Source organism: Astatotilapia calliptera, chromosome 3, assembly GCF_964374335.1.
Source record: "Astatotilapia calliptera chromosome 3, fAstCal68.1, whole genome shotgun sequence".
Lineage (NCBI taxonomy): Eukaryota > Metazoa > Chordata > Actinopteri > Cichliformes > Cichlidae > Astatotilapia > Astatotilapia calliptera.
The window spans coordinates 75,207,022-75,234,457 of record NC_137424.1 but is presented as its reverse complement, the minus strand read 5'-3'; the positions used below and the strand labels follow the sequence as shown (position 1 = coordinate 75,234,457).

The following is a 27,436-nucleotide window of genomic DNA, read 5'->3' as shown; positions in this document are numbered from 1 at the left end:
TTTTAGTACACACAGATCCAAGAGTGAGTGGTTCCCATTACTCATCCAGTCTGAGAAAGCACCGGTTGAAGTGTTTGTGTATGTATTTATTTCTTTTAAGTAGCTGTGTATTTTATGTATATTATGGTTTTATATTTTTACAAATGTTTTAAATTTTATATACATTTTATTTAGGTTTATATGTTGTGGGTTTTTTTTCTGGTGTTTTGTCTTCTCTTTATGGACATAAAGTCAATAAAGATTGAATTGAAATGAATTGAATTAAATTATTATTCTTGAACTAATTTTTAATTCCACAGAGTGGACCAGGAGAGCTCAGAGGTTCCCAGTAGTCAGTCTGCCGAGCAGCATCAAACACACCTGGACTCCATATTTATGGTCTGTACATGTACAACAACTACTTTTACATCTATTCTGTTTACAGTCATCTTCATGCTGCTCTTTGTAGACCAGTGGATAGTCAGTGTGGATCTGATTTTTGGCTCAATGATTTCAGTCTGATTGGGTCATTCATAAAGTATTCTGTTCCAGCTGCTGGAGGAAAACATTATCACTTTTGTGAAGAACGAGCTGAAGAAGATCCAGAAGGTTCTGAGTCCAGAATACACAGAATGCTTAAAGAGTCCAAGGGAGGATGATGAACAGGGGAGGAGCAGCAGAGAGGCATTTGTGAAGATTATTGTGGACTTCCTGAGGAGAATGAAGGAGTGGGAGCTGGCTGACCATCTGCAGAGCAGTAAGAGGATTTATGTAAAGATTTAAGCTGCTGGATGAATGAAATATTTAGTAATGTATAAAGAGATCGATTACCTTATAGAGAGTAATTTCTTTGTGGGACTGAAATTATAATGAGCATTTTGTAAAGAACATGAACTGATTGTTGATGTTCTATTTTATTATTGTTATTCAGAACTTCCAGCTGCAATTTGTCAGCCTAACCTTAAATCTAACCTGAAGAAGAAGTTCCAGTGTGTGTTTGAGGGGATCGCTAAAGCAGGAAACCCAACCCTTCTGAATCAGATCTACACAGAGCTCTACATCACAGAGGGAGGGACTGCAGAGGTCAATGATGAACATGAGGTCAGACAGATTGAAACAGCATCCATTAAAACAGACAGACCAGAAACAACAATCAGACAAGAAGACATCTTTAAAGCCTCAACTGGAAGAGATGAACCTATCAGAACAGTGCTGACAAAGGGAGTGGCTGGCATTGGGAAAACAGTCTTAACACAGAAATACACCCTGGACTGGGCTGAAGACAAAGCCAACCAGGACATCCAGTTCATATTTCCATTCACTTTCAGAGAGCTGAATGTGCTGAAAGAGGAAAAGTTCAGCTTGGTGGAACTTGTTCATCACTTCTTTACTGAAACCAAAGAAGCAGGAATCTGCAGATTTGAAGACTTCCAGGTTGTGTTCATCTTTGATGGTCTGGATGAGTGTCGACTTCCTCTGGACTTCCACAAAACTACAATCCTAACTGACCCTAGAAAGTCCACCTCAGTGGATGTGCTGCTGATAAACCTCATCAGGGGCAAACTGCTTCCCTCTGCTCGCCTCTGGATAACCACACGACCTGCAGCAGCCAATCAGATCCCTCCTGACTGTGTTGGCATGGTGACAGAGGTCAGAGGGTTCACTGACCCACAGAAGGAGGAGTACTTCAGGAAGAGATTCAGAGATGAGGAGCAGGCCAGCAGGATCATCTCCCACATCAAGACATCACGAAGCCTCCACATCATGTGTCACATCCCAGTCTTCTGCTGGATCACTGCTACAGTTCTGGAGGATGTGCTAGAAACCAGAGAGGGAGGACAGCTGCCCAAGACCCTGACTGAGATGTACATCCACTTCCTGGTGGTTCAGGCCAAAGTGAAGAAGGTCAAGTATGATGGAGGAGCTGAGAAAGATCCACACTGGAGTCCAGAGAGCAGGAAGATGATCGAGTCTCTGGGAAAACTGGCTTTTGATCAGCTGCAGAAAGGAAACCTGATCTTCTATGAATCAGACCTGACAGAGTGTGGCATCGATATCCGAGCAGCCTCAGTGTACTCAGGAGTGTTCACACAGATCTTTAAAGAGGAGAGAGGACTGTACCAGAACAAGGTGTTCTGCTTCATCCACCTGAGTGTTCAGGAGTTTCTGGCTGCTCTTCATGTCCATCTGACCTTCATCAACTCTGGATTCAATCTGCTGGAAGAAAAACACCTGAAATTGTTCAAGTTATTTAGAAAACAAGAATCAAGGAGTGAAGCCAAATCCGCAGAGACAGTCTTCTACCAGAGTGCTGTGAAGAAGGCAATAAAAAGTCCAAATGGACACCTGGACTTGTTCATCCGCTTCCTTCTGGGTCTTCAACTGCAGACCAGTCAGACTCTCCTACGAGGTCTGCTGACACAGACAGGAAGTAGCTCACAGACTAATAAGAAAACAGTCCAGTACATCAAGAAGAAGCTCAATGAGAATCTGTCTGCAGAGAAAAGCATCAACCTGTTCCACTGTCTGAATGAATTGAATGATCGTTCTCTAGTGAAGCAGATCCAACAGTCCCTGAGATCAGGAAATCTCTCCACAGATGAACTGTCTCCTGCTCAGTGGTCAGCTCTGGTCTTCATCTTACTGTCATCAGAAGAAGATCTGGATGAGTTTGACTTTAAGAAATACTCTTCTTCAGAGAAGGCTCTTCTGAGGCTGCTGCCAGTGGTCAAAGCCTCCAACAGAGCTCTGTAAGTAAACATTTGATCATCCCTTTTTTAAAAAAATAAAATAATTCTACTTAAGAAAATAATAGGTGTGTTCAATTAAGAAATGGAAATATATAACGGGACCTCGCTCTTTAACAAGTTCATATAAGAAATGATCATATAAGAAATGAAGAAAATTATACCTCGACTTGGTGACAATCTAAAGCTAATGAACTAACAACAGGTGGCTGAAGGGCTGAAGAGGCGCATTATGCTTCTTAATTTGGAAAGAATACTGAAGGTGCATGGTGTTTACTGCTAAATGACTATGTAGAGAGTGCATCAAGAGAGGATGGAGTCATACCATTGACTTTCAAATCTGTTAGAAATATGCAAGCTTTTTTTTTTTATACGCTTCATTTCTAGGTATACTTGTTTTTAAAATAACAGCAAATATTTTTGATTTTGAAATGAGTACTGTATTCTTTTTATTACCTAGAACCAATATCAAAAAATGATAACATTTTATCATAAACACTTTTTTTTCAGACTCAGTTTCTGTAACCTCTCAGAGAGAAGCTGTGAAGCTCTGTCTTCAGTTCTCAGATCCCAGTCTTCTAGTCTGAGAGAGCTGGACCTGAGTAACAACAAGCTGAATGATTCAGGAGTGAAGCTTCTGTCTGCTGGCTTGAAGAGTAAACGTTCTAAACTGGAAACTCTCAGGTGACTTTCTGTGTGTGTGTGTGTGTGAGTGTGTGTGTGTGTGTGTGTGTGTGTGTGTGTGTGTGTGTGTGTGTGTGTGTGTGTGTGTGTGAGTGAGTGAGTGAGTCAAATCTTTATCCTTTTTGTATGCTTGCATCTTTAACAGAAGACATCATTGTGGATTCTTTTAAAAACTAAATCTCTTAAGTCCTGATTGTATCATGAACACATGTGTGTGTCTTTTGTATTATTTTTTTCAGACTGAATGGCTGTAATCTCTCAGAGAGGAGTTGTGAAACTCTGTCCTCAGTTATCAGCTTCATGTTCTCTAGTCTAAGAGAGCTGGACCTGAGTAACAATGGCCTGTGTGACTCAGGAGTAAAGAAGCTGTCTTTTGGAGTGGAGAGCCCATATTGTAAACTCAAAACTCTCAGGTTGGATCTAATGACTTTCTTTTATTAACCAGTTAAACCTTTCACAAAATTAAGTTCAGTTTCATCCTTTTAAGTATTCTAGCATATTTCATTATTTATTGGTCATTGTAGCACGGTGGCATGGTGGTTAGCACTGTTGCCGCACAGGAAGAAGGTCCTGAGTTTAATTCCACCATCATGCCGGGGTCTTTTTGTGTGGAGTTTGTATGTTCTTCCCGTGTTTGCGTGGGTTACCTCCGGGTACTCCGACTTCCTCCCACCATCCAAAGACATGCAGTTAGTGGGGATAGGTTAATTGGTTAATTCAAATTGCCCATAGGTGTGAATATAGAGTGAATGTGAGTGTGAATGGTTGTCTGTCTCTGTGTGTTAGGGTTAGGGTGCGACAGACTGGCGACCTGTACAGGGTACACAGTTTTAATAGGGCAAATATTATTGATAATAGAAAGACAGTAATTATTTAAAAAAATTGTTAATAAATGAAGACTCTGTCATTTTTAGACCTCCCTAGCTAGAAGTACCACAGCCGCAACTTACGGACAACTGCAGTCATTCCAGTTTTGTATCAAAAAAAAAAAATCATTGTCCAACTTTTAACCGTGATTTTTGCACATGTTATGTCTTGTTATGCAACATCTTCTGGTTATTCATAATGATTAAAAATTAAGGGCATAAAAAAGTAGTAAAAATAAAGTAGTAGTAAAAGTAGTAAAAAAAAATACTCAGGCTCAGATACCTCAAAATTTTACTTAAGTACAGTGATGAAGCATTTGTACTTTATTACTTCCCACCATCTCCTTGATTAAAGATCTTATAAGTGAGTTTGTTAATGAAGACGGGAGGAACAGAGTCCAAAATTAATCATTTCAGGATGTCGACCACGTGGCCAGTGGCTGAGAGAATTCAGTACAGGTGGGAGGCCGAGCGGTCAGCGAAGACACTGGAGCCGATCTGGAGGGAGGCCACGTGGAAGACGGCGGTCCAGGTGAAGCTGTCACTGGAGCTGTGACTGGTACATCTCAGTTCAGCTTGGCAGATGGCCAAGGCACTAATTGAAGCTAGGCAGGTGCAGAATGAGACCAGACGGGCGGAGAAGCTGTAGATGACGGCATGGGAGCCGCCGGTGGAGGAGCTGCAGGTGACTGCGTGGGAACTGCCAGAGATGGAGCTGCAGGCGATGTTGTGGGAGCCACCAGAGGTTGAGCTGCAGGTGCCGGTGTGGGAGCTGTCGGTGGGGCAGGGCCAGCCGGTGTGGAAACCCCTGCCTGAGATGTAGAAGACCCCACAGCCGGCTCTGGCTGCTGTGGTTGTAGGTCAGGTGATTGAGCTGGAGACTGAACTGGAGACTGAACTGGTGGGTGAGCGAAAGACTTAACCGGAGGTTGAACCAATGGCTGAGGTGGTGATTGAGCTTGTGCATAAGCTGGCAATGGTGACACTGCTGCAGCCTGAGCTGATAAAGCTGATCCCTGAGCTGGGACCAGGGCTGCTAACCGCACCAGAGATCTAGCTAGGGCCTGGAATATTGGTTGTGGAGGTGGATGAAGTGGTGAACTAGCAGGTTGCTGAGAGAGCTCTTCCCAACCTCCAGAAGATGGGGACAATGGCTGGATGGGCTCACCTGAGCCTCCAGTGAGGTCAGGTTGGGTGCTTGCCACCCTCACCCTGGGTACTGGGACAGGCACGGAAGCTACCGACATCAGCCACCACCACACGGGGAATAGGAACTGGTGTTGGAGTAGGCTGGATCTCAGCTGCCCTTGCTCTGGGAGCTGGCACAGGAACGGGTGATGGCTGGCAGTCAGCTGCCCAGTCCAGAGGAACTGGCATGGTTGCGGGGACGTGCTGAGCCCTAGCCACCCGAGGAGCTAATACAAGGACAGGCTGAGCCTTAGCCACCTTCACCCAAGCAACCGGAACAGGTGAAGGGGAAGGCAGGGTCTGAGTCACCCTGCTAGCAGAAAAAGGCTGAGAGATAGGTGAGGTAATAATGTCCAAATGAGAAAAATGATCAGATTCAGTGCCATGAATTGTCTTTGATGACCCCTCCAAAAGTTGATTCTGTTCATCTGGACGTAGCGTTTTTAGTGGAAGAAAATTTGCATAATGATTTAAACTGGCACCACTGAAGGAGCAACGGGCTGGGAGGTCAGTTCCTTCATCACAATTATGCAAATTCTCATGACCATTGATCAACAACCACTGATCAAAGACCACTGATCAATGGCCATGAGGACCATGGCTATGAGGTAGCTCTTCTGTGTTGTGCCATCCGCTTCGCCAGAGGTTGTTTGGTTTCCCTGATTTATAAATCCTGGAAATCCTCCTGGCACTTAACAGTGTACACTATATTACTCTCTTTGTGTCAGGGGAACCGGTCCTTAGAGTGGGCCAATTTTTGCCGCAGTTTGTTTTGGGGTTTAAAAGCCACAAAGATGCGGTGTTTAGAAAAAATGCATCTCAACTGTTCCAATACTCCTGATAGGTACAGGATCACTACGGATTTTTACTTTGTCAGCGGTTGTCCTTCTCTCCTGGATTGGCTAAAGCTTTCTTTAGGCGCCTTCCCAGCTTTGACAAAAGTCCAGCCTAGTCCAGCTTTGACAAAAGTCCAGCTTTGACAAAAGTCCAGCTGACCACATTTACTCAGGGCCTTCTTGACGTAATGTTCTTCTGCTTCCCATGCCGCTGTGCCTGTTGGGATGTCGTTGGCTCTGTGTTGTAGCGTCCTGATGAAACCCCATTTATGCGCCAGTGGATGACAAGAGTCAAACCCTAAATACTGATCCATATGCGTAGGTTTCCGATACATAACAGCTTTTAGATGTCCCCCATTACTGATGAAAATCTTACAGATTACAGGCAAACCTGCCACTTTTCATATCCTCCCTGGTAAAATTGTGTTGGTCCACCGAGTTAATGTGGTCCGTCAATTGTGGTACGTCCTGAGATTTGATTTTCACCCAGGTGTCATCCACATACCTGAACCAATCACTCAGTGGTGTTCCAGGGTAGGATAGCAAAGCCCTCTTTTCCACTTCCATGTACAAATTGGCCACGATGGGTGAAACTGGGGAACCCATAGCGCACCCATATTTCTGCCTGTAGTACTGACCCTTGTATGTGAAATAGGTGGAATGAAGGCAGTTCCAAAAGCAAACACACTTGGTTGATGCTGAGAGTGGTCCTGTTGCTGAGGCTGGGGTCATCCTGTAATCTCTTACGAACTACCTCCAACGCTTCCGTGACTGGGAAGGAAGTGAAGAGAGATGTAACATTGTACAAGATCATGACATCACATCTTTTGTTTCCACCTGAGCTCCTCCACCCAAGGGGAGAGCGCTGCTTACTGCCACTCCAATAAATCCGAGATCGCTGGGTCCTTAGCGTGTCCTTGTGGCACAGGTCTTGTCATTCTGTCAGGGTGATTGCTGTGTGGATGTGAGGAAGAAAGGAGAGTAGCCAAACGCAGGACTCGCAGTGAAGGATAAGGACGGTGTTTATTAAAATGAATTGGAACATAAGATGGCTGACTGAATGACTGGATGACTGGCTGGCTGAACTGAACTGAGACACACAAGTGGGATTGACAATGACAAGACAAGCAGCTGGAGGAAACTAAAGAATTAAATGCAGTGATTGATGATGATGATTAGAGATGGGTGAGTACACAGCTGATCATAATCTGACTAATGATAATAATAATAATAATAATGGATACTTTATTGATCCCCATGGGGAAATTACTTGTTTTTCTCTGCATTTGACCCATTCACTCAGTGAAGCAGTGGGCAGCCCACTAAGCAGGCGCCCGGGGAGCAGTGTGTAGGGACGGTACCTTGCTCAGGGGTACCTCAGGGTAGCCGTTACACAGGAAGCAAACTAGAACATATCTAGCATATACATCAGCAGAAGGCTGCCACAGGAAAACAGGAAATGTGAACAGGTGGAAAAATCAACTAAACATGAAGAAACTGAAAACACTGATTCAACAACCCAGGAACCCTGTCAAAAACAGGCTTAAATATTGTTAAATAGTTCTCACTTCAACATGAAGACACTTTTAATACCTGTTTTATTGTTCTTTGTGTTTCTAATCTTTCAGACTGATTGGATGTGATCTCTCAGAAAGAAGCTGTGAAGTACTGTCCTCAGTTCTGAGCTCCCAGTTCTCTAGTATGAGAGAGCTGGACCTGAGTAAAAATGAAGTCAAGGACGAAGGAGTGAAGCATCTGTCTGTTGGAGTAAAGAGTCCATATTGTGAACTGGAAACTCTCAGGTAAAGACACTTTTTTAAATGATCATTTATCATAAAATCTGAAAATTATTGCATAAAGAACTAACCTTAATAGATTTAGTAATTTGGAATGGGTTATTTATTATGAATTACACCTGAAAATATTTTATAAAACTGCGAGGAGTCATGTGCATAGTAAAGGAAACAATCTTTGTTCTTGACTAAAATAAATAACATCACATCTCAGAATGATACTGAAAATTGATATTTGGTAGTTAGAAGCTAGAGTAATGTAATTCACTAAAAGGCTGTTGGAACATTTCCCTAAACGTGACAATAAGAGTACTGAGAACATTAGTAAGAGAGATTATATTCATCCAATTTTGAGTTGTCATTTTTGGCTTGCTGCAAAATCTAGAATTAAAGGTAAAGTTCAATTCAATTCAATTTTATTTATATAGCGCCAAATCACAACAAAAGTCGCCTCAAGGCGCTTCATAGATACAGAGAAAGTCCTTTTTCCCCACATATAAAACCTTGCACAATCAGATTCCGTCATAACTTAAATCACTCATACCTGATGGAAGACCCAGAGTGCAGACTTACTTATGATTTGTATATTTTCTAAAAACGGAAAACAAGACAGAGTGTTGTCTATTAGTCTATCAGGCCCATGTACTGTAGAGTCTGGATAATGCTTATCAGACTCTCAAGCATCCCTTAGTTATGTTGCTATACAGTCAGACCGCTAGGGGATTTTCCATGAGCCATTGAGTATACGTTTCTTTTCCTTCCTGATTTGTTTATATGTAACAGCATGTCTTTAAATGTTGTCTAATTTCTCCTGTGCTTTATGTTTGATCCTTGCTGTGACAAGTTTTATCTTTATTTTTCCTCTATCCACATACCCATCTAACAGTGACATAGCTGCTCCTCCCCAAACTTGTAATAATAATAATAGTGTATACTTTATTAATCCTGTAGGAAATTACTCCTCTGCATTTAACCTATTCACTCAGTGAAGCAGTGGGCAGCCACCAATCCAGCAGCCAGGGAGCAGTGTGTAGAGACAATACCTTGCTCAGGGGTACCTCGGGGTAGTCGTTTGGTCAATTCTATCCCTGCCCCTTGGTCCTGTTTCAGGTTTCTTGCTGTTCAAAGAGACTTCTTCCTCCCCAGTGTCATGAAGCACTGATCATGTGATGCTTGGCGTACTCTCTCCAAAAGAAGAAAAATAAAAACAAATGTTTAGTGAACAATTAACTGATGGATTGTTTTTTTTGTGTGTCTGCAGTCTGTCAGGCTGTCTGATCACAGAGGAAGGCTGTACTTCTCTCGCCTCAGCTCTGAGCTCCAATCCATCCCATCTGAGAGAGCTGGACCTGAGCTACAATCATCCAGGATTATCAGGAATGAAGCTGCTGTTAGCTGGACTGAAGGCTCCAGGCTGGAGACTGGACACTCTCAGGTATGGAGAGAATTTCTGAAAGAGGAGGAAGAGCCGGAAACATTTCCTGCGTCCTTCACTCACTTCCTGTTTGTTTCATTCAGATGAGACATGACCAATCATATCTTTCCATTTGACATTTTTCCTTTGCTCACAACAGAAACTCAGTACAGTAGAACAAAAATAAGATATATTTCTGAAGGTGACTCCATTGAGAACTTCTCTAGCAACATTGACAATGCCTAATATTTAGTCACCATTTAGATCTGATCTCTTTATATCTGTTTAACCATGCATTCATTTCTAGAAAAATAAATGTTCTCCCTTATTCTAAGTAGACTGAGGTCTGTATACAGACAAGACTTGAACACATTAAGCCTGCCTTCATCAAAAGAGGAAAATTCAAACTTTAGTTAGGGTTTATAATCATGACTTCTTTAGAAACTAACAACCACACGTCTTTCATAAGGGCAAAATTAGAATTAAAGAAGAATTAAAGAATTTTGAAAAAAAATCAGAATTAAACATGGTAAAAATTCATTTTTAAAAGCCTATACATAAACTGTGCTTTAAAAAACAGTATCACTTGAACTAAAACTTATTCATACACAAATACTGGTTACCATGTCCGTGTCAAAAAACTAAAAACAACCGTGAAAGTGTTTAAAGAGCACCACCAAATCTGCAGATCTTAGAGCTGCAGACAGAGCAGATCAACGGTCATCAGGATTTTCTAATTTTCTCTGGTTTGTCTCCTGTCCTCTTGACTAGAGATGGACCGATCCGATATTACGTATCGGTATCGGTCCGATACTGACCTAAATTACTGGATCGGATATCGGAGAAAAATAAAAAATGTAATCCGATCCATTAAATATCACGAAAGCACCTCACAAAACTTGCAACACGCCGTAACTCGCCTCAGAACGTCGGAGCAGTATGCATCATGTGATAGAGCAGCTGTGGCATGCGGGACCTGTCGGTGGTCTGGATAGCATTTGGAGCTTCGCTAGCAACCTGGCATTTCATCTCCGACAAAGTTATCCCCGAGAGAAGTAAAGCAAGTGTGTAAGTCCATCTCTGAATGTTTGTAAAGCATTCCCACGTTAAGCTTAACGAGCGACTGCCTCTCGCTCTCCGGCTGCTACTTCAATCGTGAAACTGCTAATGATCAGCTGATCGGCTTTTCTGTCGTGAGTCTCTCTTGTTTGTTTTTGGTCCACTTTGCGCTAGAAAGAGCAAACCAGCGGCTGAACAACAGCAGCACGTTTAAGCGTGATAAGCTGTTGTTACAATTTATTTAATATTACTTTCTACACCAGGATCTTTTTCTACGTAGCTGACGGCTGGTAACTGTGCAGGGGCGGATCTAGCAAAGTTTAGCCAGGGGGCCGATAGGGCATTAACTGGGAAAAGGGGGCACAAAGACTTTCTTATTCTCATTTAAAATGTCTAGCTTTTAATAAATAATTATCTGACACCCAAAGTTTTAATTTGATGTAAAATGAATAGAAGTCAATTACTGTATATAGTGACTATTAAGTCTAATATATATACCCTAGTAAGCTATAGTACATTTTCCTTTGGGAAGGTACCATCTGTGCAGTCTGCAATTTTGTTGAAGAAAGATGTTGAATCTATTTAATATTTCTTGAAAAATAATTGATTTCTGTGCATTTTTTTTCACACTGCATCAAATTAAGGTTGATTACGTTGATTAAGCATCATGAGGTGGAGCGTGAGGGGTGGTTCCCTATTTTTTATTTATTTATTTTTGTTGTTGCTGGGAGTTGGAACCCTATTAGTTAGGTTGCTTAATATTTACGCTAAGTACTCTTTAAAATACCAGAATAGGGAGGATGGTGTAGGTCTAAGTTTATTAGATTGATCAGTATTGCTGAACTATGAAATATATTTTTTTTGCATACAGGTATAACAGAATAGCTTTAGTGTAGTTGTTGTTTTAAACTTGAGTATGAACTTGCAGACTTGCAAAATGCAGCAAGATATTTTAAAAAACAGTTTTGTTGATTAAAAAACACTATATCGGATTCATATCGGTATCGGCAGATATCCAAATTTATGATATCGGTATCGGACATAAAAAAGTGGTATCGTGCCATCTCTACTCTTGACTGTGACCTTTCGGAACTGCATTTTTGTTACAAGCCCCAGGGGCGGACACAGGAGATGGACCCAAATGCAGCTAACAATCAGACAGTGATAAAGTTTTAAATTTTTTATTGAAACAGAAACTGAGCACTGATAACTAAATGTAGCTGGCACGGAACAACACTGGAGAAAATGGAGTAGCATTCCTCGACACTGGCTTGGGCAGTGGTATACAACGATAAAGGGTTGCAAGACGAGAGCCTAGACAGCGACTAGAGGTGAAGGGGCAAGTGCTATGGACAGGAGGAGTCTGAGTGGAGGGTGGTCAGGCAGAGTGATGGATGATTAGCTTTTACTTCCTGACCTGTGGTGGTGGTGGAGCAGGAGTGCAGGCAACTGAAGTGAGGGAAATCCATATTTTCCGATGAAGGTGAATGTGAAGTTGGCTTGATGCTGCAAACAGTGACAAGGTTGAAAGTGGAAACAATGCAAGCTGTGGGCACAAGAAGACGAGGTAAGTATCACAGGAGAATAAATCTCAAAGACCTAAAGCCATGTTGTCACAATTGTCATGAACCAGTGGTTGGCACAAAGAGTGGACCCAAGCGCAGACAAACACGCTGTCAGAATCCTGTATATTTCTCTCTCTTTCTCTCTCCATATTTACATATATACCCACTCGCCCCTGCGGGCGGTCTATCCTTCAAGCTCGGGTCCTCTACCAGAGGCCTGGGAGCTTGAGGGTCCTGCGCAGTATCTTAGCTGTTCCTAGGACTGTGCTCTCCAATGTCCGGGGATCTGCTGGAGCCACTCGCCTAGCTTGGGAGTCAGGACTGTCCAGCCTTTGGTTAGCCATTCTGGGTGTCTCTCATCGACTAGCAACTGTTTCATCTGTACTACCAGACACTCATGGAGTGCAGTCAGCTTCTTCAGCCAGTAGGCGTGAGTTATGTCAGGGCCTGGTGCTGTCCAACACTTCATACTGGAGACCCTTTCTTGGATATCTGCCACTGTGATGGTTACTGGTCTCTGATCAGGGAGGTTGCTGTGGTCTGCCCTCAGATCCACTAGCCACTGAGCATTGCTGTTATGGGTTGCATCCTTCTCCCATATGCTCTTCCAGTATTGCTCCATCTCCAGCTTCGCGGGTGCTGATCTCAAATTGTTCCTCTGCCACTGAGACTACACCTTGGCTGGTTCTGTGGAAAACAGCTGGTTTATTCTCCTGCCTTCTATCTCTCTGGTGTGCCTCTTCAAGCGGCCAGCCAAGGCTGTGAGCCGTGGCTTTGCAGTTTCCAAGGCCTCTGGTATGGACAGTTTGCTATACTTCTTAGGCACCTTCCTCATCGCACCTTTCTGCAGCTCCGATAGTTGGCTAACCTCCCTCTGTGCTACCTTGATCTTAGCCTTTATTATATGTGGCCTTTTAAAGGCATGTGGTCCTAAACCTTTGATCAGCTGTAAAACAGCCTGTTTCAGATTAAGTGTTGTTGTTGTTCAATAAATTGCATTCTCAAAAAAACATTTTGTCTCACTCCCATACATTATGATAAACAGTTAGAGGATGAGGGACTGAATGCTCTGCTGTTCTTCTACAATAGAATATGGCAGGCAGCAGGAAAGAAGCTCTAATTATTCCAAGTGTGAAACCATGAAAGGACCCCAGTAAGACCACACATTATAAGCCTATAGCACTAACTTCTCATCTAGGGAAAGTCATGGAAAGAACGTCAGTGGACAGACTGATGTATGTGACTGAAAGATGGCAGCTGTTTTCACCTTTTCAGGAGGGGGAGGAACACCACAGACCCAGAAGTCTGCTTATATCAGAGACAAAAAGTAATAAAATAGTGGGGACTGTTTTTTGGATATAGCATGTAGACTACAGACCTTAAGAATGTAGAATGTTATTTATTACATGTCAGACACACCTGTGTACACTTGGACAGGTAAATGCATAAGGAGATGGGGTATGGTTTTTATTAGCCAACTTCAATGATGGAAGTGAATGAATTGTTCCTTTTTAATATTATGTGTTTCCTGAAAGTATCACATGCCCGGGCCTAATCTGTCATCTGTTAACACGTCCAAAATCTGCACCGCTGGTGAACAATGCACTGTGAGGTCAATTTTTTGGATCATTAACATGCAAATTGTTGTGAACATTGATCAATGGCAATGAGTACCATTGACAGAGAGTTGGGGAATGGCTGCAATCATAGCATTGTAAGCTGGCAAAAGATGTACAGGCAAAAACATGAGTGTGCCATGGCTTCTCCAGTTAAACCCATTGTGGCCAACTTGTACATGAAAGAAGTGGAAAAGAGGGCTTTGTTATTCTACTCTGGAAATCTCAGGATGTACCACAATTCATGGATCACATTAACTCGATGGACCTGTAAGCCACAGGTGTGAACGGTTGTCTGCGATAGACTGGTGACCTGTCCTGGGTGTACCAGGCCTCTTGCCTTATGATAGCAGAGATAGGCTTCAGGCCCTCCATGACCCTGACAAGTATAGATAGATAGAGTGATAACTATGTGAAAGTTAATATAAATTCTTGCAGGTTCAATAAAAAACAACTCTTATAATCATCATGGAACAGATTTCCACGTTAATAAATGGGTTTCTATTAGTATTAAAAAAAACGGACTAACATAATTTGGGGGAGATTAACTCAGTTGGAATCAACTTCAGCAAATACGTTGATTTATCAAAGTTGTACCATTGCCCCCAGTACTGGCGGGAATGGGGCTCTGGAGGGCTCTGGGGCTCAAGAGTTATGTTACCCTCCATACTGTCAAGCCTTGTATGCAGATATCAACATGTGTAGTATCTACAGAAATCTTAGAATCTCAGCTAAATGCTCATTTAAACCATTTCTACAACCACCAAAAAGAGCAAAAACAAGCGGTGATTAAAAGAGCAGGTCCGTAAATGCACAAAAGTTAGCTAAACACAAACAACCGAGCCCAGAATTTGCCAGACTGCATGTAATGATGTAAACAATGGCTAGTTAGTTAGCTTATGTTACAGTCTGGCAGAGGCAGACTGTATGGATTGACGAAAAGGACCCAGAACACAGACTTCAAGGAACAGAGAACAAAACTTGAATGTTAACAAAAAAAAAAAGGTAAAAAGGGTACAAACAAAGGGCAAGACAAACTGAAGCAAAGCTAACATTAACCTAAACTGGGTGAACTAAAAATAAACATGAAAAAACCCTCAACATGAAACTTGGCCTGGATGCAACAATACCTGAAACATGGAAGCATGACATGAACAACAGCCAACCTGACAAAGAATGAAGAGAAACACACAGACTAAATACGCACAAGGGTGATTAGGGGAAGTGGAAACACATACACTGATGTAGGACATGGACCTTCAAAATGAAAAAGGAAACATGAGATGCAGATATGACAATACAAACTTGACAACATAAGACATGCAGCATGAAACACATAAAGGGCAAAGGGAGACTAAAAGACAGGGGTAGAAGACACAAGGGGAATCTAATAAACAAATGAACTTAGATAACCTGATGAGTTTAAACATACACTATAAACATAAAAATAAACTAAAACTCAAAACGCTGGGTCATAAGACCCAGGATCGTAACAGTTTAGCTATCACCTATTCCAAAACACCACGTTTCACCACCCTCAGACCAAAATTCACTGAACCAGCTGCAGAAAAATAGAACAAAAACGTATAGTGGCGCAAATGCACTAAGAAAGAAATTCCCTTACTGGACAGATTTCTGGCCTTGCAACTTCTGATTGGTAGAACTGAGGTGAATGCAGAATCATTACCATGATTCTGTTGCCTCAAATGATTAAAAAGAGGTGTGAATCATGCAAATAGGAAAAAAGAAGCCGAAGGTAGAGCCCCTTATACTTTAAATTGTCAAAGACCATGTACACTCACTAGGGTGCAAGGCAGGAAGGGCCTGTTGCCTTGAAATGTGTGGTTAATTCTTCAAAAATATTCAAAAGAACAAGCATTTTTGGGAATTTGTTGAAATTGAATAATTTCTGCTCTTTAATACCTACAAATTCAACTCGTACATGTTATACGTCCATTCTCGTTCATCCAATTTGTGCCAAAATTATTAATTGCTGTAATTTTTCACTGTTTCTCTTTAGAAGCATAAATCTTTTCACAGATGATGTTTATATGTTGATTACTGAATTTGTCTATTAAAGTGTGAACTAAAGCATATTTTAAAAGGGTTATATGCTAAAAAATAAAAAACTAAATTGGGCAAGGAAAAAATCCAATTCGTTTTTCTGTTCTAGCTTTGGTAACCTTGACACAGTAACAACTGCTGCAATATATACAACCAGTGTTGGGACTAACGCGTTATTAAGTAACGCGTTACAGTAACTACGTTATTATTGTGGTAACGAGCACGGTAACTAGTTATTATGCCAAAACCAGGAACGCGTTAGTCGTTAATTTAGATAGGCTCGTTATTCGTTACTTCGTGTGGTGGCTATCCCGGAGCTTCCACAGATTCAATAACATTAGCAAGTGGTGGAGGCGAGCAGGTGGATGAAGGAAAAGGGAGGCAAGAGGAGAGACCCGAAGCGGCCGCTGGTCCGAGAGTGTCAGGTGAACTGAACTTCAGGTAAGATGTTATAACCTGCAGTCCATCTGGATCAGATATGAACCAAGTTTAGGTGGAGTTTATTTTCGTTATGCTGACTTTTTCGTACTGCGTGCTAGCTAGCATGACGGAGTTTCTATACAGCTGGGTGGTGCTATGTTACTGATGTTGAACTTTATTTTGTTCATAAGGTTAGAGTTGCCAACCATCCCGTAAAAAACGGAATCGTCTCATTCAGAGAAAATATTATCTGTTTCGTATTGAGCTGAGAAGGAACAGTTTGTCCCGTAATTCAGCTACAATGAAAAAGACACAAAGCTGGAGTTATTCTGTGTTTACGCTGCACAGCTGCCTCTTCTTCTCTCATCGTCTCACCCTCCCTCTCCTGTTTCTACTTCAATCATGAAACTGATCTATGATCAGCTGATCGGCTTTTCTCTCGTTTATTTATCGCCCACTTTGCGCCAGAAAGAGGAAACCAGCGGATGTCGCGGTAAACAACAGCAGCACGTTTAAGCTTGATCAGCTGTTGTTAGAATTTATTTAATATAAATTTCTAGTATCAGCTGATGTTTGCTGGAGCCACAGCTGTAAAGCTGCTGGTCATGATATCGGTTTGGTTATGTGATGAGAGGGAAACATGAAGATGAAACCAGGAGATGTGATGATTCATCATCAGAGCTGTGATGGAGAAACAGGTTTACCTTTTAGTTAACATGAATGAGTTGAAGGGAAGTTATGAACTGTTTCTGAGAGACAAATAACACCATGATCCTTTTCTAAGTAGCTGACAGCTGGTAACTGTGCAGGGGCGGATCTAGCAAAGTGTTGCCAGGGGTCCATGTAGGACATTAAAAGGGAAAGGGGGGCACAAGGAAATACGTTCTTATTCTCATTTAAAATGTCTCACTTTTAAAAAAATAATTATCTGAGTCTTACAACAAACAATTGATAGATTGATACATATATACCATCAGAACAGTGTACATCACTGTCACAACAGTGTTTATTTTCATTCAAAGGCTTTATGATTTTTCCTATAATGGTGGGCTGGTCAATATATTTAACAAAGCCAAAACTTAAACAGGCAGACCAATAAAAGAGGTCAACTCAATAGACTAAACTCAAGATAATAATTAACAGAACCTCAAACAAACATATGACAAACTGACCTGCTGAAATGACACACAGGGGGACTTAAATACTGGTTTAGCTAAACCAAATGACACACACACACGAGGGAAAACAAGATGGCTGCCATATAACCAACTAATACAAAACATTTAAACAAACATGAAACACCCCCCAGGCAATGAAGCATGTGGTGCAATCCAATTAGGCTGTCAGCAGTACTTCAGGTCTCCCAGCCCTTTGCCACACCTTTTGCCAGACAGGAGGAGACACCAACCCCCAGGTAACTCAAACAAAGAAAGATGTATTAATATAACATAAAACAGAACTTTGACCTTGCAAGGTTAATATGTGTGCACGCCATATAAACATTGGAAGGTGTGATGGAAAAATGAATACATTTAATAAAGAAACGATATTGAACAATAAATAGAATATTTTAAAGTAGTGACTGTAAATTAAACTAAAGTGAATCAACGGGTGGTGAGGTGTGAAGCTTACCATGTGTGGCATGCCATCACAGATGTAAAAAGCAGGCTAGGATAGAATCAGGTGTGGGATTTCTCTCGTGGAAATGTGCACATTATTTTTTCCTTTCTATTGGTAGGTGGCACAGTGCACTTGTGGCAAGTAAGCAAGCTAGAAGACTGGCAATCTTGCTGGGTATCCAGTTACGGAAGCAACACATTAACAAGAGAATTCTGAGTAAAACCAAAGTTACTTTCCCTAGTAACTAGTTACTCTGAAAGTAATGAGTAACTTGAAGTAACTGAGTTACTTTTGATAGAAGTAACTAGTAATCTAACTAAGTTACTGATTTAAAGTAACTTACCCAACACTGTATACAACTGATGAAATGTCACAGGACTTAGCTATATTTTGAAACCACGATTGTTTACACAGAATTTTTAATTGCTGAGAAATACTCCATTCATTTTCGAGCAGAAACCTCAGAAAGGAGTTTAATAGGTTAATTAAGTTGGTCCAATTCAAATACATTAAATTCAAATAACTGACTTTCATAATGCTAAATTAGAGCAATGTAATCACAAATTACATACCGTATTTTACACGACCATAAGACGCACTGTACTAAAAGGCGCAGTCTCAGTTATGTGTGCCATTACTGTATTTAACACACACATAAGGCGCACTGGATCATAGGGCGCATACAAGTACCGTATGCGTATTTAAAAATAAAGCGGGAGCAAACCTGAGTTCGGTACCTTACTCACATTTCTATTACCGGTAATCGTCATCATCAACAACACACAAGCATACAAGTGTGCGTATTTAAAAATAAAGCAGGAGCAAAACAAAGTTTGGTACTCACATTTTTATCATCAGTCAAACCCATCGAAGTCCTCATCCTCTGTGTCTGAATTGAACAGCTGCGCTAAATCTCCATCAAACATGCCAGGTTCACTTTCTTCACTGTCAGAGTCACTTTCCGTGCCGTGCGGCTCCTCGGAAATGATGCCGGCTTTTGCGAAAGCTCGAAAAACAGTGCCAGCAGACATGTTAGCCCAAGCATCTACAATCCATTTGTTTCACTAGTTTTTTCACATCGGCTGTGAGATGGGCACGCATAGAGTCACAGATTAAGAGCGATGGTGATGCGTGGAAAAAAACACCTGGTCTCCTTACATACACCTCCCTGAGCCAGTCTTTCATCATTTCCTCATCCATCCAGCCCTTTTCATTTGCCTTAATGATGATTCCTGCTGGAAACTTCTCTTTAGGCAAAGTCTTTCGCTTAAAAATCACCATAGTTTCTGTCCATTAGCATGGCAGCCAAGTACAACAGTAAAAGAAGACTTTTCATACCCCGTTGTGCGTATCGCTACCGTGCTGGTCCCCTTCTTCTCCACAGTGTGACTCACTGGGATGTCAAAAGTGAGCGGGACCTCGTCCATGTTAGTGATGTGGCTGGGCTGGATGTGTTTGTCGCCGATGTGTTTGTCGCCGATGTGGAGCGGAAGATGGCCAGCTTTTCCTTATAATCCGCTGGAAGTTGCTGCGCTACCGTAGTCCTGGTCCGGATGGAAAAATGGCACCGTTTCATAAAAAGTGAAAGTGAAACTGCTTTTAGCCGAATGGTGACCGTCGAAACGCTTCTCCCGCTCGTTCTTTGCTCGATGATCCACCGCTCGAGTCTTTCCTCCAACTCGGCCACACTTCACCCTTTAGCGTTCTCATGGTGTTCTCTACTACGTCCTCATTACAACACACAGGGCGCACTGCGCTATAGGGCGCGCCATACTTTTTGAAGAAAATCTAAGACTTTTAAGTGCGCCTTATGGTCGTGAAAATACGGTAATTATTTTTTTATGTTCAGTCAAACAGTTATTTTTTGAGTGAAGCTTAAAAGATTTATTGGAACTAAAATTTAAACTGGAATAAATATTTTAGAGTGGGTACGTTTTCACTTTTACTTGAGTAAAAAAGTATCTGTACTTCAGTAGAAGTACAGATACTAGTGTCTGTACTTTGGTATTCTTTGATGAGAGCCATGTAATGTCCATGTGTGCATGCTGACTGTGCTGCTCTGACCCCCCTCCTCCTTTCAGGGTGGAGCCTGCTGGAGTCCGATGGTTGAGACCAGGTCTGAGGAAGTGTAAGTGTGTTTTTAATGGGATTCATGAAAACAAAGCAGCACACATTCAACCATCTTCATCATGTCAGGAGTCATCATCAAAGTGTCAATCAATGAACAGATGATGGATCAATAACTGCAGCTGGATTGTGTTTGTTCTCTCCATCAGATTCCTGTCAACTCACAATCGACACAAACACAGTGAACACAAACCTCCAACTGTCTGACAACAACAGGAAGGTGACACGTGTGGACGAGGTTCAGTCATATCCTGATCATTCAGACAGATTTGATGTTTGGGATCAGCTGCTGTGTGAAAATGGTCTGACTGGTCGCTGTTACTGGGAGGTCGAGTGGAGAGGAAAAGTTCGCATATCAGTGAGTTACAGAAGAATCAGAAGAAAAGGAGGTGATGTTGACTGTGTGTTTGGACGGAATGATCATTCATGGAGTCTGGACTGCTCTGATGATGGTCCTCACTATGTCTATCACAATAACAGACAAACATCCATCTCCTCCTCCTCCTCCTCTGTCTCTAACAGAGTAGCAGTGTATGTGGACTGTCCTGCTGGCACTCTGTCTTTCTACAGAGTCTCCTCTGACACTCTGATCCACCTCCACACCTTCAACACCACATTCACTGAAACCCTTTATCCTGGATCTACAGTCTGGTCTACTGATTCCTCAGTGTGTCTGTGCTGAGTTGAGCGTAAAGAGTGTCTCCTGTTAGAGAAACACTCTTTTTTTCTCCATACAGGTGACCCAGGTGTTTTGTTTTTTTTGTTAGTTTGTTTTTTTTTGTTTTTTTTTTGTTTTTTTTCCTCTCTTCCCCTCTTTCCTTTCTTCCCCCCCTTCTCACCGTCTCTTCTCCCCTTTGGTTTTCTTTCTCTCCCTCTCTTTCTTTCATTCTTTCTCCCTGTCCTATCCCACAGTCATGTCTGTCCCGTTTGTAGCAACTGAAAATAAAATAAATTCATAATTATAATAAAGGTCAATCAAATGGACCAATATGGCAAGGCCACGATGATCCACTTGGTAAAATAAATCCGCTTGGCATCTTTCTTGGCCTTAAGACAACAATTCTGATGGCTATAGATCCAAACGGGACAAAAAAAAAAAAAGAAAAAAAAAAGAAAAAAAAAAAGAGAAACACTCTGACTGTTGAACAGATAGTTCAGTCTGTACATGTCTGTCTGTTTCACTCACAAACACGTTTTGAGATTCATGGATTCAATCAGTTGATGTTTTAAACTCTTCTAAATGATTCCTTGTAAACTTCTTCCTCTTCAGTCCTTTAAAGATGGAAGCTCCCATTATTCCAGGATCCTCATGTTGTTTTTCTGTCTGTATTCCACTCAAAGCTTCACAGTGAATATCAGTATGTTGTGTTTCTCTGAAGCTCAGTGCACAACCAGCTCCTCTGCATTTTCAACAACTCTGAGCTCATTAAAATGAATCCAAATGTTTGATTTCTCTTTCTTAATGGGATGTTTCCTTCATGGCTGAATAAGTGGACATCCAATAGTACTCAGTGTATCAAATATTAAAGACATTCTGCATCTCTCATGTTTCTGTTGTTCTATAAAAACAGCTAGTAACAGTTAAAATAAAGTTGTTTATTTCATATGTTTCTGTGATAGATTCATGCTTAATTTAGTTCATCTATTTATTGGATAAGACGATAAAAGTGTAACATTGATTAAAAAACATGTCTAAAATATGTGATTAAAAAATATGGGTTTGTTTAAATATGAAAAGTGCTGTAAAGTTCGTATGAGGTAGAGTTTGTAATGGTCACATGACCAGAGTTTGGCTGATAGCGCAACCATGGCATTGTGAGTAAGAACCAGCATGGATACAGAGCTACAGCTACAGTCACAACATTAATGTTATTCTGCCTGTGGTCCAAGAGGCGCACACGGTATGGTTCCATGTATATTGTTTATATAATGTTGCAGACATGTTCTACATTGGTAATAAGAGGACATTTTTAGTAATATCCATTATTTTGTTTTTTTCTGTTCTGCTTGCTCAAGACTGTTTATGGAAACTAACATGAGAGACTCTGATAATATTAAAGACATTTATGTTGTAAACCTTGTGTTTCTTCAGTTTTCATGGTGTCTGAAGACAATAAGAGTGAGAGAGAGAAATAAATTTCAGTAGACATCAGTATGATGCGTGGCCATTCTTTGTTGGACCCCTGTAGTTACACAGCTGCTTTTAAAAACTGATCCAATCAAAGAAACATGAACTTCCATATTGATCAGATCAATACGTACAGCTCTGATGTCACTAACATCTCCTTGAAGTCTTCATTGATGGTGATTTGTGGCCCTCTGCTGGTGAGAAGATGAACTGCATGATGTCAGTTTAACACTAGATACTAAACCTGTGCAAATTTGCATCACTTCCCTCAACCCAACACCTACTAGAATTACTGGGTTTTTTATTTTCTGGTGCAAGTCCCGAGGTGTTAATCACCCCTGCTGAGATTTTCACAGGTCGTCAGCTCGTTTCTCCTCCAGCTTTTGTTGTGCCAACCACCCATTATCCTTGAGGGCAGGGATAGCTCAGTAGGTAGAGTGGTGGCCCCATGATCGGAAGGTCGGGGGTTCGATTCCCCTGAACAGCAACCCTGAGGTACCCCTGAGCAAGGTACCGTCCCTACACACTGCTCCCCGGGCGCCCAGTGGCTGCCCACTGCTTCACTGAGTGAATGGGTTAAATGCAGAGAGGGACCAATAAAGTACACTTTCTTCTTCTTGAGGCCTGGCACATCTGCATTTGTTTACTCAGAGTAGCTCAGATCCAAGCCAGGCCAAACCTCTGTGTTACAACCTTCACAAATGTCTGCCGTATCTATACAAAATATCCCACACATTGACTGAACTGCAAATATGAAAGACACACATTCACACCTTCCTTTACTCTCAGCACAGATCTTCCATTGTTCCATTGTGACTGTGTATGTGTTGGAGTGGCATTGCATTACTACAGCACAGTGCTGTGCATAAAAGCAGACCGACCCAGGCGGGAGAATCATTTCTTCTTCGCATTTCTGAGAACGCAAATCAGGATGGCCTCTGTATCACTCCCACGCAGGAAGAACCTCTCTGCACAACAGGCTTTGGCCTTGCTTCAGGAAATGGACAAAGCAGACTCTGATGGAGGAGAGGTTTCATTTGTCCAGCAGGCCACTGATACCTCCTCAGAAGAATCTGAAAAGGAGACGGAACAAGAACCCAACATGCCTCCACAGAAGAGGCCCCGTGGTACTGGGAAGCCCAGCCAGAGCCACACGGCAAAAGACGGCACGGTGTGGGTTGAGGAGGACATTGGAATGCCCAGTGCAGTAGCAAATCAGTCAGCAAGTCAGTTCATGAACTGATGTCATTTATTTCAATCCTGTTTGTAAGAGCAATCATGTGTCCTGTTGGTGCCATTGTGGATTGCTGGTCAGAACGATTTCTGGTGCCAGTAATCAAAGAGACAATGCCCCGAGATCATCATTCATTTCAATAATGCAACACCTTCGATTTGATGACAAGGACACGCAGGCAGAACGGGTGAAAACAGACAAATTTGCAGCGATCTCCGACATCTGGACACGCTTCAACAAGAACTGTGCTAAGAGTTTCACTCCAGGAGAACGCATGACCATAAATGAACAACTGTTCCCTACCAAGGTTCGTTGTCCATTCACACAGTATATCGCAACCAAGCCAGACAAATTTGGGATCAAGTTCTGGATGGCCACGGACTTGGACACCAAATATGTCTGCAGTGCATCTCCTTACTTGGGAAAGGACCCCAGTCATCAGAAGGGAGAGAGGCTTTATATGGTCATGAAACTGATGGAGCCATTTTGGGATGATGGGAGAAATGTCACAACGGACAATTTCTTCACTTCACTGTCACTGTCGCACAGACTGCTGCAGCGCAACACAACATTACTGGGCACGGTGAATAAAGTCTGGCGTGAACTTCCTCAACTTGCGCAGATGTATTCCGTAAGAGCAGCAACACGCAGGTGGCCAGTAGCGTACATGCCTTGTACAAAATGTACAAGGCATGTACAGGGTGGGCAGGCAAAAGAAGATTGTTTCTGAGTCTTCTAGCTCAGGAACTTCCTTGCCGATTCATGCAGCACAAGGAAATATTAGCACAGAGACAGGCTGATGAAGCTGCTGCAGCTGCTGTGCCAGGGACTGTAAAGTCAACGCAGTGCCAGGTGCAAGAGAGCTGGAAACAGGAATCGCAGCAGGTTTACCTGTGCAACATGTCAGAAATTCACCTGTGCCAAATGCAGGGATGATGGACACTGGGTCTGCAAACGCTGTAAAGTTTGAGACACTTTGAAATAAAACAGACTTGTGTACCCATATATTGTGAATGTGTCTCGTTTGTATGTAGGTTGTAACACAGAGGTTTGGCCTGCCTTTGGATCTGAGTAAACAAATGCCAATGTTGCACAAACACACACACACATGCAGCAAATCTGCATTCATTAGTCCCACAAGTGGAAAATCTGCATTGTGTTACGAGTTCAAATATTGAGGGTGACCACAAAGACAACAATGGTCCAGAAGAGCTTCGGTCAAACAATGATTTTAATGAACACAAGCGTGGGGAGATGAACACTGCCCCCAGACAGCATCGATCTCCGCCCAATGATACACAAGCAGTTGTTTTATACCATCAGGGTTTACTTTTATGACTCCCCCTCATGCGTCAAGCAGATACAATACATGCATAAGTTTCAAAACCACAAATGTTCTGTTGACGACTTTTGACACATTTAAAATGACATCTTCTCCATCTCGAGGCCAGGTGCTTCCTATTAATCTTCAAACTCTCGCTTATCTCCTGGAGCAAACTGTCCCTTAGGCAGACACAATTTTGCAGTCACAAGCTTTTGCAACCTATAATTTGAACTCTGACCTGGTGATGGTGGAGGAGTGTGCGAGGAGAAGGCTCCGTGTGATAAGATGGAGGTCCAGGTGTTGGAGTGAGACGAGAGGAGAGAAGCGGGAGAGGAAGATGAGGCATGGGGGAGGAAGACGGCGTCGATCAGCACTCCGTCTGAGAGAGCTGAGGGGACAGAGTGGTTCATTTACATTTGGAAAATCTGACCGTGTCTCAATAAGATATCATGACAGTCACCATGGTTACCAGTGCGCTTATTAAAGTGTACCTCTCAGTCTCAATGTGTAGTAGCCATCGAGGGTGGAGTCAAACCTCTCAGGCGTCGCCCGCCCTCCCATTGCCACCGCAGCCACCTGCTCCTCTCTGTGGGCGTGGTCATAACGCATCGGGAGCGTCTCCACAGCAACAGGTGGGAAGGCCGGCAAAGTGTGGGCAGTAACAAAAGACGAGGTGTCTTCATCGTCATTATCATCGTCGTCATCGTCTTCATCATTGTTGTCATCAGAGTTTGTGTTTTCAAGGAACTCCATAGAGTGTCACGGTTCTGGGTCCGTTGGACCCAGTATTTTGAGTTTATTATGTTTTGGTTTATTTCTGCTTCATGGATTGTTTTCTTCTCGTAGTGATGATGATGATTATTATTTCTTGTTTCTGTTTATCCGTGCTTAAGGATTTGTTCTCAGTTATATCTCACGTTTAGTTTAGTTCAGATTACATGTGTCATTCTGTCTGTCTCTCAGTGTAAAGTCTGCATGCTTGTTTTGTAATTCATGTTTCCTGTTTTATTGTGAAAGTCTTTGTCTTATGTTAGTGTGTGCAGCTTAGCTCCCCCGTCTCGTTAGCCCTGATCTCTCCCAGCTGTGTCTCCCTCCTGTTGCCGATTCCCCCGTTACTACCCTGTGTATATAAGCCCTGTGTTTTCCCATGCTCAGTGTCGCGTCGTACCCTCAGAATTATGCCTGTGTGTCCTTGGTCTCAGTGTTCCATCCTCACTCCATCTTTGTTTTTCTGCCAGCAATAAAGCTGAGGTTTTTTGAGTTTCAATTCTGTGTTTGAGTCCTGCATTTGGATCCTCATCTCTGCCTGCCCGCACACAGAGCCCTGACAGAACGACGCGACCAGTAATGGATCCAGCGGACTCACCGTGGAAGCGCAGCTCCCGTTTTGACGGGACTCGGCTAGCGCTTGGAGGGCCTCCGTGCTGCCGTTCCTCGCTGGCAGCCTACCCTTCGGCCCACTCGTCTGCTTCCTCCCCGCGGACGCCCAGGTCTCGCAGAAAACGCTCCAGCCGGTCCCGGGAGGATTACTACGAGCCTGCAAGCAATCAGCTCACGCCTGCACAAGCCTTTTACAAGATGTTAGTATTTAGTATTTAGTATTTATTTATTCATTGTCATTGTCAAGAACAATGAAATTGCGTTTGGGGCTTCCATACAACCCAAAAAAAAGAAGAAAATAATAAATACCCCTTAAAACCCAAGTGTACATATTTAACCCAGTGTGACTCCAATGCAATAAGACAATCCTTAGCAATAATGTTCGTAGAAATTCAGACAAAGACCTGAGAAACATGACAAAATACAACAATGCAACCCATTCAATATTATTGTACTGTGAGATATGATATCAGATATGATAGTTATCTATTTAAGAAAGGGGGGGGGGGGGCAGGAGGGGGAAGAGAATAAAGATATGATGCACCAATGCAGACCAGTTCATTGCTATTAAGAAGTTGGATATGGTTATTGTCCGTGAGAGGGGGGCAGAGAGTTCAGGAGCCTCACAGCCTGTGGATACAGGCTGTTGGCCAGTCTGGATGTTCTGGCCTGTATAGACCTGTACCTTCTCCCTGAGGGCAGCAGATGGAAAAGGTGGCGCGCAGGGTGATGTTGGTCCCGCAGGATACTGTGCACCCTCCTCAGACAGCGAGTGGGGAAGATATTACTGATCTCTGGCAGACTTGTTCCAATAATTCTGCCAGCTTCTTTCACCACCCGCTGGAGTGCTTGCTGATCGGCCTTGGTGCAGCTGGGGAACCACACTAGAAATCCATACGTCAGAACGCTGCTGATGGCACAGTTGTAGAAGTTCAACATCAGAGATCTGGGAATGTGTGCGCTCCGCAGTCTCCTCAGGTAGTAGAGGCGCTGTTGGGCCTTCCGTACAACTGAGGTGATATGGTTGCCCCAGGACAGGTCCTCGGTCACAGTTACCCCCAAGAATTTAAAACTGCTCACCCTCTCCACCGCCTCACTGCCAATGAAGAGAGGCAGATGGTTGTTATGGCCCCTCTTCCGGAAATCTACAATGATCTCCTTGGTCTTTTTGGTGTTTAAGACCAAGTTATTGTCGTGGCACCATGACTCTAGTTGTTGCACCTCTGTCCTATAGTTTGTCTCATCATTGTTGGATATAAGTCCGAGCACTGTAGTGTCATCTGCAAACTTAACAATGAGATTGGACGCGCAGGAGGAAATACAGTCATGGGTGAAGAGAGTGTATAGCAGAGGGCTCAGAACACACCCCTGAGGGGCACCGGTGTTGACCAC

General features: G+C 42.6%; 2 protein-coding genes across 2 annotated transcripts in view; one reads left to right on the top strand and one right to left on the bottom strand.

Moving 5' to 3' along the window:
• LOC145423493 (uncharacterized) overlaps positions 1–25,417 on the bottom strand; it is a 60,875-nt gene extending 35,458 nt beyond the window's left edge. Inside the window, exons 1-2 of the mRNA XM_080296078.1 lie at positions 25,156–25,417; positions 24,903–25,052 (exon numbers count right to left, since the gene is read on the bottom strand). Coding sequence (XP_080152204.1) covers positions 24,903–25,052; positions 25,156–25,417 — 412 coding nt within the window. The remainder of the gene's footprint in view (positions 1–24,902; positions 25,053–25,155) is intronic.
• LOC145421619 (protein NLRC3-like) lies at positions 700–21,520 on the top strand. The gene is made up of 8 exons (XM_080292152.1): positions 700–736; positions 911–2,729; positions 3,237–3,410; positions 3,650–3,823; positions 7,929–8,102; positions 9,355–9,528; positions 19,933–19,979; positions 20,128–21,520. Exons 1-8 carry the CDS (start codon positions 700–702, stop codon positions 20,658–20,660), a joined length of 3,132 nt encoding a protein of 1,043 aa, XP_080148278.1. The 3' UTR covers positions 20,661–21,520.
• Positions 25,418–27,436: the final 2,019 nt, after the last annotated feature.